This window comes from Galeopterus variegatus, unplaced genomic scaffold (assembly GCF_000696425.1).
Source record: "Galeopterus variegatus unplaced genomic scaffold, G_variegatus-3.0.2 Scaffold8320, whole genome shotgun sequence".
Taxonomy (NCBI): Eukaryota; Metazoa; Chordata; class Mammalia; order Dermoptera; family Cynocephalidae; genus Galeopterus; species Galeopterus variegatus.
Window position 1 is genome coordinate 38842 of NW_007734431.1, and position 11163 is coordinate 50004.

General features: G+C 45.8%; 1 protein-coding gene across 1 annotated transcript; it reads left to right on the forward strand.

The window, feature by feature from the left end:
* The first annotated feature begins 3620 nt into the window (after nt 1–3620).
* CKAP4 (cytoskeleton-associated protein 4) lies at nt 3621–8710 on the forward strand. Its single transcript, XM_008592781.1, has 2 exons — nt 3621–3626; nt 6229–8710. The coding sequence occupies exons 1-2, from the start codon at nt 3621–3623 to the stop codon at nt 7552–7554; spliced, it is 1332 nt and encodes a 443-aa protein (XP_008591003.1). The 3' UTR covers nt 7555–8710.
* The last annotated feature ends 2453 nt before the right edge of the window (nt 8711–11163 follow it).

The window sequence follows — 11163 nt, forward strand, 5'->3', positions numbered from 1 at the left end:
GCCCCCCCCCCCCCCCGGCCCCCTACTTCCGAGGTAGTCCCCAGACCGTCTTTGTTAATGGCCGCGGAGGACTGGCCCCGAGGGATGGACCGCTGCGAGGATGGCCAAGCCAGCCCGAGAGGGTGGGCCAAGGGCCTGTCACAGGACATTAGCGGTGACCTGTAAGGAAGGCGGCAGGCTCCGGGGAGCCTATTCTTTTTGGATTAGGAACCGCTGAATGGGCAGAGTTGTCTGAAAAGGAGGTTGGAAGGGAAGCCAGGGCATCCCTGGAAGCCTCGGGCAAGGCCGCACCTCAGCTCTGCTCGTGGGAGACATCGGAGCCAGGTTTTAGTAGAGCTGGAGCTTGGGAAAGGAAAAGCTAGTGTTCTTATTCAAGTTCGAGTGAAATAGTATCTATCTTCAGGCCCCTTGTCCTTTATTGGGCCACTGTGTCTATGGGGGCCTTTGAAGTAATGTTACTTCAGCTTTATAGGAAGGAAAGGCCAAAAACACTAGGTCACACCGGTGAGTGTTACTTCTAGACACATTTATATGGTGTTTAGAGGGCTTATTCACATATTATTTTATTCTTATAGCAAACCTGGGAGGGAGGGGGAACTAACGGTTTTGACCCCATTTTCCAGGCCAGAAAATTGAGGTTTAGAGAGATTAAGTAAATTGGCAAAGACTCCAGCTGGTGAGTGGCAGACTGCATGGGAATGGCTAGGGCACTGCCCAGTCAAGAGTCCACAGGGGCCTATTTCAGGTACGGATGGACCCAACTCTCACAGCAAAGTTAGTAAGCTTCTGCCCTTCTGTGGTTTTTCCAGACTAAGTGCAACCTCTTCCCGCTCCTCTGTCCTCCACTAACGTCATTGCTCAATGAAAGTTGGTTGCAGGACCGAAACAAAAAATCCCGCCACTTCTGAGCCCAGAACCTGCTTCCTTTTCCCAGCATGCTGCCTGTACTGCCAAGTTTCTCCCTACTTTGGTTGAGTGTGCAGGACTAGGAATTTCTACTTAAGACTGGCAGAGCCACTGGAATGAGTCAGCCTGCTAAATGCTGCAGGCCAAGGGAGGTGACTTTTCTAAGGGAATTAAGTAGGTAGTGCTGCTTTGCCTCTCCTGAATGTCAAACCATTCTTAAAAAATAGACATACTGCTGGAGTATAATCAGCCTCTGTTTCCTCTGTTTCATCCACCTACTTACTAATCAATCATAATATTTATCGAAGACTGATAGTCACATGGCTCTGCGTAGGCCCCGTGGAGGGTACGAAGGAGCAAATGACACAAGTCATACTTGTGAAGCAGCACATAAGATGGTGTCAGTTGAGGGTAACTCCTATGCAGGTTCAGAAGAGGGAGGGTGTGGGATTTCCCTAGGCCTGTATCCTGTTGGCGGGAGAAGTACCAGCCATCTAGTTGGTGATCAATACATAGTGAGAATGTGAAGAACACACAGGCAGGGGGACTGTCCTGAGTATGCTTGAGGGATAGGAGGTGGCTTTCCTGCCGGTGGCAGAGTAATGTTTCCTTTAGGAAATGGTGAGAGGGGAGGTTAGAAGCTGAGGCCAGAATGAAGGAGGTCTTGAATCCAAGTTGGAGAAATTGGGCTTTATTCTGTATGCTTCCTCCATGTTTCTCCTCTAGTCACTCCTTTCTGGTTCCCACCCTGTGCACAGCTGTGATCTACATAGCTCTTTCCTCTTTGGGGCTCAGTTATCTCATTCACACCATGAAAGGAGGGTACATTGAGATTTTTAAGAATCCTCATGGCTCTACAACTGTAGAAATAGTAAGCACCTTTCTTTTAATTTAGTAGTGTAATCAAAGTATTATTTCATGCCTCATAATTATTGTGCACTTATTATGTGCCAGGTACTGTGCTAAGCATGTGAAAATGCATCATCTCTTTTGACTCTCACAACCCCAAGATGGTAAGTACTATTATTAACCCCCTTTTGCCGATGTGGAGCATGAGAGGCTAAGTAGCTACAGGGATACTACACACATAGTAAGTGGCAGGGCTAGGTTTCAAATTACAGTCTAACTCCTAACCAGAGTGCTGTTTATTTTGTTATCTTTCCCATGTCTAGCCTAGTACATAGTAGGTGCTCAATAAATGTTTGTTTCATAGACTTGGAACTCAGAACATGCCCAGAATAGTGTTAGAATTAGCCACCGTGTGTGGCCACTTCTGTCTTCATCTCTGGGGTGGCCAGTGAGTTCTTTTGAATTGAAGAGTCAGTAGTGATTGGTTCTCTGACAGCCGGAATGCCTTTGTCATTGGTTCTTGACAACCCAAGTTGGGACCCCTTTGTGAGACTTGGTGGGAGGTGGGGTTTGGTTCTTAGCAGGGAAATGTAGTTACAGTATTATTACTCAAAATTAGTGTACACTGTGTGCCAGGCATTCTATTAAGTGCTTTATAGCCACGATTTCTGTTCTCTCAGCTGTCCACTTGTTAGCAAAATTTCACAGATAGGGCAGCTGTGTCAGGACAGGTTGTGTTACTCATTCAAGGTCACACACACACACCATAAGTGGCAGAACTGGGATTGAAGTTGGAATTGGGTGCCCAACTGCTGTCTTGTATTTCAGATGCTCTTGGTATTGGAAAATGGCTCAGATCTTCTGAATGGCCATAGCACCGGCAGAGAGGCGGGCCTGCCTAACCCAGAAGATGCAGCAGGCACAAGTGGATCCAGGGCTTCAGAAGATGTTGGCAGTTCAGTTCTAGGTCCTCTGAAGGGTCTGTGTTGCCCTGGCAGATCCAGGGTGACATCAGGCAATTGTAGGAGTAGGCTTAGGCCTGCTAGGGACAGTTTGAGACTAGGAGCTATTTGTGGAAGAGTGAGTTCTCTCGTCATAGATAGTATTTCTTTGTTTTCTCATCTTGATTCTCTGGACAAGGAGTCAGGGGTCCGGGTGTTGGCAGCCTGTCTTCCAGGCACTCTACACTTTGAACATGCCTTTGCCTGAGCATATCACATAGTGGTTAATTGCTCAGGTTCTGAAATCATACATTCTGGGATTTTGATATTCAACTCTATCACTTTCTGAGTTTTCTCATTTATAAAATGGAGATCAATGGGAGCCACCAACTCATAAGATTATTATGAAGGTGTAATGAGATAATGTCTCTGAAGTACTTTGCATGGTTATTGGTACACAGTAAGTGTCCTGTTGAATGCCAGTCATCACCTCACACCCGTTCTCCCCCGCTTCCTCCACTAGGTTATGAGCTACTTAAAGGGTAGGGATCCTGTCTTTGCTATTATTTTATTTCTGGCATCATGCCCGGCACCCGCCACTTAGTGGGCATCCCTCATATGCTGGAGGAACAGATATATACAATGCATATTGATTATAAGGAGTTCTATGAATGCAAAGATGAACGACTCACATCACCCTCAGAAGGGAATACTGAGTTCTTCTTTTAGGGTTGGGGGTTGGTTGGTTTGGTTTTATCCATAATTTCCGATCTAGTCCCCTTCCTAGCCATTCTTAAAAGCCAGCCCAGATTAGGGGTAACAGGCATCAGAAGGGAAATGGACCAGCTCAGTCTTCATCAGACTTTGCTGTGAATTCATTCATTCTTTGATTCATTCAGAAAAACGAGATCAACGCCTGACGTGATGCAGGTACTGTACTCACCTACTCACACTTCTTTTGTGAGTGTGATGCTTAGAAAAGGCAGATATTGTGACTTAATAACCCAGTTTCAGAGGTGAGCTCTCTCCAGTACCTTCTCCAAGTGTTCTTTATGACTCAGGTTGTATTTGGTTGGGCAGGGAAATTGTTTAGTGTTCTGGAGTCCCAGAGAGCCTTATTCTAATCTGTCTTAAGATCATAGACTGATGGAGCTAGAAGGGAGTTTAGAGACCTATTTATTACTGGATGAGGAACCTGGGACTTGCAAAGTGAATGTGACTTCTTCGTGATTGGTTGGGCTGGAACTAGAGCCCGGGTGTCCTGTTCACATTCCTATTTTCAGTTTATCCTCCTATCCCTTGGCATTGGGCTGAGGATGCTGCTAGAATCTCCAGACTTCTGAGGTACTTCACACTAGAGATGAAACAATAATGAAGATAATAGCTATCATTCATTGAGCATTTACTATGTGCTAGACACAATTTAAGCACTTTACATATGTTAATTCACTGAATCCTCACAAAGACAATCCAATGAGTCAGGTACTGATTTTGTTCCCATTCTACAACTGAGGAATTAAGGCATAGACAGGCTAAATAGCTTGCCCAAGATCACACAGTGGGGAAGTATCAAGCTAGGGTTTGAACCTAAGCAGCCTGGCTCCAGAGCCCATGCTATTTTATTTTTTAACTTCTTATCATGGTAATGTTAAAGCATAAACAAAAGAAGAGAATAGTATAACAACCCCCAGTTTCAATAATTATCAATGTTTTGCCATTCTTGTTTCATTCCATTACCATTCCACCCCTCCCTAGTTTTTTTGGCTAGAGTTAGAGGAGTCTGACTCTAACCGCTCTACCCTACTACCGTACTGGGTGCCCACTTGGTCTCTGTTGTTCTCCACATGCTCTTGGTATTGGAAAATGTCCTAGGTCTTCTGAATGGCCAGAGAGGCTGGCCTGTCTTGAAGCCAGAAGATTCCTCAGGCACAAGTGGGTCCAGGCATTCAGGAAATGTTGGCAGTTCAGTTCTAGGCCTTCTGAGGAGTCCGTGTTGCCTTGGCAGGCCCAGGAGATGGTGAGCTAGGAACTCATTTTTAAATGAATCCCTGACTGACATATGGGTTCACCCAAAGTGTTTCAGGGTTTGTTACTAACCGATAAGGGTTCCTTTTCTTTCATTCCCTTTCTTCTCCTTTCCTAGTTGCTTTTAACAAAACACAGCATATCACACCTAACAAAGTTAATAATTCTTGAATATTATCTAATACCCAGTCCATGATCAGATTTACTTGATATGTATGCCCCCAGAATGTCTTTTTAACAGTGGTTTGTTTGAATTAGGATTCATATTCACACATTATATTTGATTGAAAAATTTGTTAAATTTCTTTTAATCTATGATAGTTTCCTGTCTTTCCCCCTTTTAAAATGCCATTTAGTTGTTGAAGATCATGGTCATTTGTCCTGTAGAATTTTCCACTTTGTGGATTTGGCTGGTAGCATTCTCATGGCATGTTTCTCTCTTGCATGTTTTTTGTGAATTGGTGGTTAGAACGAGGGGCTTAATAGAGTCCAGTTCATTTTTTCTTTCTTTTCTTTTTTTTTTTTCAAATTTGTGACAAAGTGTTATAGGTGTGACCATATGCCACATCAGGATCAAAACCAGAATCATCATACCCTACAGCTGCTTAGTATATGAAACCAGCTCCCCTGGGTAGCTCCCGGATCAGACCTTGTTTAGGGTAGAATTTATTTAGAATGAATATGTACTGGCAAACAAGATCATAATGTGTTCACAAAGCCAGAGAGTGCTAAGGGGCCATCTGGTCCACTGCTCACATTTTGTGGGTGAGGACACAGGTTCACAGAGGACAATGGCTTGTTTAGGGCCACATAGCTAGAAGTGGTGAGCAGAGACTCTGCCTTTGTCTCCCAGCCCAGGGTCTCCTAGGTGCCTTAGCTTTTTTCCTATGAGAACTTGGGAGACTCTTTCAATTGTACAAGCTAGAAATCCAGCCCAAAGTGGCTTAAAGAGAGAGAGAGAATCTATTGGCTCAAACTAAAAAGTTCAAGAGTAGATTATTTCAGGTGCAGCTATATCGAGGGAGTCAAATTATGTCTTCAGAACTTGATCTTGCTGTCTCTCAGTTCTGCTTCCCTTTGTGCTGGCTTGATTCTTAGACTGGCATTCCTTATGTGCTGGTCTCAGCAGCTCCAGGCTTTCCTCGTCCTGTAGCTAGAATCCCAGTGGAAAAAGAGGTTTACTTTTGTGGTGGTTTTAACAGAAGTCCTGGAATTGCCTTGCTTGTGTGCCTGAGGCCACATGCCCATCCCTGGACTAATCTCTGTGGTTCTGGGTGGGAGCAGGGGGATGGGAAGTGTTGATTGATCAAGCCTGGGTTATAAACCATCCCTGGAGCACTTGGAGGGGGCCCTTGGGTTGGAACCCAGAACCACATGGACTGTGTGGGAAGGATGGTTCTCCAAAGGAGAATTGCGCCATTCTGGAAGAGAGGGGACCTGGAAGCTACCGTATGGAATTAAACTCATCAGCTCTAAGCAGTAGTTAACATCTGGATTTTGGTTACAGGTACAATCCCTGCAAGCCACATTTGGGACTTTTGAGTCCATCTTGAGAAGCTCTCAACATAAACAAGATCTCACAGAGAAGACTGTGAAGCAAGGAGAGAGTGAGATCAACCGGATCAGTGAAGTTCTGCAGAAACTCCAGAATGAGATTCTCAAAGACCTCTCGGATGGGATCCACGTGGTGAAGGATGCCCGGGAGCGGGACTTCACGTCCCTGGAGAACACAGTGGAGGAAAGGCTGACGGAGCTCACCAAGTCTATCAATGACAACATTGCCATTTTCACCGAAGTCCAGAAGAGGAGCCAGAAGGAAATAAACGATGTGAAGGCTAAGGTCGCCTCTCTGGAAGAATCCAAGGGGTACAAGCAGGATATGAAAGCCTTGGAGGAAGTTGTGAAGGAACTACAAACTTCTGCCAAGTCCAGAGAGAGGGATATTGAGGCCCTGAGAAGCACCCTCCAGACCATGGAGTCCGACGTCTACACAGAGGTCCGGGAGCTGGTGAACCTCAAGCAGGAGCAGCAGGCATTTAAGGAAGCGGCCGACACGGAGCGTCTTGCCCTGCAGGCCCTCACCGAGAAGCTTCTCCAGGCCGAGGAGTCCACCTCCCGCCTACCTGGGGAGATCAGCAGACTTGAGGACGAGCTACGCCAGCTGAAGGCCGATTCCCACAGGCTGGGGGAGGACGGAGTCTTCAAACACTCCACCGCCTTAGAAGCACTCCAGGAAAAGAGTCAGGGATTGGATTCCAGACTCCAAAATGTAGAGGATGGAGTCCATTTTGTGCAGGAGGCTTCTGCACGCCAGACCGAGAGCTTGGAATCCCTCCTGTCCAAGAGCCAGGAGTATGAGCAGCGCCTGGCTGCCTTGCAGGGGCGTCTGGAAAGCCTGGGGTCCCCCTTGGAGGCAGACAAAGATGGCCTGGCCAGCACGGTGCAGAGCCTGGGGGAGGCCCAGCTGGCGCTCTATAGCGACGTGGAGGAGCTAAAGAGAAGCATGGGTGAGCTCCCCAGCACTGTGGAGTCGCTCCAGAAGGTGCAGGAGCAGGTGCGCACACTGCTCAGTCAGGACCAGGCCCACGCCCCTCATCTGCCTCAGGACTTCCTGGACAGACTTTCTTCTCTAGACAACCTGAAATCCTCAGTAAGCCAAGTGGAATCGGACTTGAAAATGCTCAGGACTGCCGTGGACAGTTTGGTTGCATACTCGGTCAAAATAGAAACCAATGAGAACAACCTGGAATCAGCCAAGGGTTTGCTAGATGACCTGAGAAATGATCTGGATAGGTTGTTTGTGAAAGTTGAAAAGATTCATGAAAAGGTCTAAATGAATTGTGTGTGTAGGGTGCAGATTTAAGGTCCAATTTCTCATGACCAAAAAAATGTATTGTTTTCTCCCATGTGACCCCCCTATTTCTAGTCCCCTCTTAAATAGCAGTTGATGCCACCTGAACACCAAGGCATTGTGTTTTTGTGCCCAGTTAATTTATTTACAATTATTACCACACCGTTGGTTTGTTAAGTCCTCTGCTTCTGCTTTTTTGGTTTCCTGAAGGCCCAGCCCCTTTGAATAAGAGATGGCTTTTAGAAGAGATGTCTGTAGTGTCAGAGAAAAATGATAATGGCTTCAACTGAGGATTAACAGAAGCAGATTAACCTCAAAAAACCCTGCCTGGCTGGCAGATTTCAAGTAAAGTGGGGGGAGGGGCACTTTTCTTTCTCATTGTCATTAAGGAAAATTAATTTTACTTCTTTTTTATGCTTCTGGCCGAAGTCTTCATGAGATATCTCTCACTTGTCTTCCACTTTAAACTGGTTACACCTCGTAGATGCCAGCTCTGAATCAGGAGGGAGAAAAGCCCCTCAGTCTTTGTTTTAAAAGGATCAGCTACTTGACTGTCTCTGGTGGTCTGCTGTGGTGTGAGTGTCTTTTCCATTCCAGAATCATCTAGTGTGATATCAAAGGTAACTATGCAAAGAATCCAGATGGTTCTGAATGTGAAAGCACAACAACCAACAGAGTCCCCTTGTGCCCTCCAGTCCCCAGTGGCTGCAGGCCTGTCACCAAATAATGAGTAGGTTTAGAATCCCAGAAAGGGGAGTCACTGGGTCTCCAAGAAATGTGCGGTGCGAGCTGTCCACAGAGGAATGGGGTGTCTCCCTGGGAATGCAGGCCAATTCCTTCTGTTTGAACACAATGGCCATGAAGGGGCTTGCTGTCAGAGCCGACCCCATCTGTCAGTGAGGGGCGTGTGCACTGCATTTCTGTCATTGTTTGCTGTGTCCCTTTCCCTTTGAGCTGTATTGTTCTTTAATGGCTGTCTTGCCCTTCAAAAAATAAAAAAAATTAAAAATAAATAAAAAATTTTAAAAACCCCAAAAAGTAAAAGAAAAAAGAGGTTTGTTTAGTTTACTGTGAAATGAACTGTATGGCTTATTTACAGTATTTTTAATTCTTAATAAACATCTGAGCTTTGTTATGACTTTTCCAGAGTGGTTGCTTTCTGAGAATTTAGTAATTATGATGTATTTTATTAGCATGCGATATTCTGGATTGGAAAATAGATAAGTTTCCAATTTTAAGGCCATTTTTTTTTCAATTCTAAAACCAAGTTTAATTCTTGAGCTTGGGGATGTACTTTTGATGGACTATTAGCAGGTTTGTTTGTAACTTATTGTTTGTCTCCAACTCTATTTAACTTCGGCAGGGGACAGTGGTTCTCAGCCCTGGCTACCCATTAGAATCCTCTGAGGGAGCTTTAAAAAATGCCTGGGCCCTGCCCCTCACTGATTAGGATTACATGGGTGTAAAGAGGCTGGCACTGGCATTTTAAAGGCTCCCTAGCTGCTTCTGATGTGCAGTCAGGGTTGAAAGCCATTGTCTTAGACCATCTTGGTGACTTTCAGCCCCAGTGTACACCTCGGCATGTTTTGTTTACGTTCCTGGGTTGCTTTTTACCTACCCCCTAATAATGACGGATGCTGTTTGTTGAGCACCTGTGTGCAGGTATTACCCGTGTGCTAAGCACTATATAGGCCTCTGTTCATTCTTCCTTATATTTCACTGAGGTAGGCAGTATCATTCCCCGTTTCACAGAAGGCCGCAGGCTGAGAAGCAAGATTATTAGCCAGGAAGGGGCAGGGCTGAGATTGGAACCCACTCCCTGCTCTTAACCATGACAATATCCTCCACCCTCCTCTGACACCAGTGCAGGTCACCCTTGGCCTATGGAGCACCCACTGTCCCATCTCAGAGCTTGAGACTGCAAGGAAGTCTTCTCTTCCACCCACCCAGGGAGTAGAGGGGACCAGGACTGAAGTGCATATGTGGCTTCATAACCCTGCCTTCTGGCTGGAGGGCCCCTCGTGTCTGAGCTTGTGTCAGTCATTGTTCTGGGTCCTTGAGGCAGCATCATCAGGATGCTGATCAGCTCGATATTTTTTCCAGAGCAGTTTGCAAGTCAGGATGGGCCCTTTAAATAATTTCTATTTGTATTTTAAAGTCATTTCTATTTCCAAATAAGTCATTTTATTTTTCAATCATTTTATTTTTATTTTAAAGCCTAAGAGTTGATATGTATACTTTAATAACTATTTTTTTTCCCTTTTGTCTTTTTTCGTGACCGGTAACGGGATCGCAACCCTTGGTGTCGCGACTGGCAACGGGATCGCAACCCTTGGTGTCGCGCCCGCACCGCGCTCAACCAGTGAGCGGACCGGTCTCTACATGGGATCCGAACCCTCGGCGGGAGTGCTGCTGCGCTCCCAAGCGCCGCACTCTACCGAGTGCACCACCGGGCCGGCCCTTTAATAACTATTTTAACCCCCATTTGGGGAGGGTGCTGAGCAACATAAACTCCCATGGCATGGAGATTAAATTCTAGTTTCTTCTCAGGCCATTGGTTGCTTTAGGTTCTTCCTCCTGCCGTCATTTCTGCAGTCTCTAATCTCAGGTATGAAGTGGTTTAATAGATTCTCATTCAATATAGTTGAAAATATCTGCAAGTGTCGGATAAATAATGAAATATACATTCAAGTGGTGAAAATACAAGGAATGTATTATAAGTTCACATATTCCTGATGGTGGGGCAGTTAGAGAAAGGTCTTACCCCAGATAATTACAGTTCAGTCATGTTCATGTGTCTGCTCATTTATTAATTCAACAAACATTTATTGAGCCCATAGCCAGACATTTTTCTAAGCATCAGTGAATCAAAGATGCATAGGACTGGATGCTATCCTTGAAGGGCCTACAGTGCAGTGGGGGTGACAGTCATGTAAGTTGGTAGGTGTCATAAGGAATTATAAGTGCTACAGCCAGGTATAATGGGGCAAGAGGAGGCAGTGGCCAGTTGTGCCAAGATTGGTCTGGAGGTAGTTAGGTTTGTAAAGGCCTGCAGGAAGTCCCTTGGAATGCTTCCATGAGTGATCAGGAACTTCAGGCAACATGTTGTCCCACCCTTTGAACAAAGAATAGGCACAAGTTGTAGTTTAAACTGCAGACCTAAGCACCAGGAGAAGAGGCTGCAGTGAGACTCCACGCAGGACTGCCAGCACACTGGTGAGGAGACTGCTCCAACCACTTACCAGGTGACCTTGGGCAAGACACTGAGAATAGTGATGATGCTGTTGGAGATGGTGACAATGATGATGGCGGTGGTGGTGGTGATGGAAATGATAATGGTGATGACGATAGTGGTGGTGGTGGTGATGGAGATGATAATGATGGTGGTGGTGGTGGTGGTGATGATGGGGATGATAATGGTGATGATGATGGTGATGGTGGTGGTGATGGAAATGGTAATGGTGGTGGTGGTGGTGATGGTGGTGGTGGTGGTGGTGATGATGGGGATGATAATGGTGATGACGATGGTGGTGGTGATGATGAAGATGATAATGGTGATGATGATGGTGATGGTGGTGGTGATGGAAATGA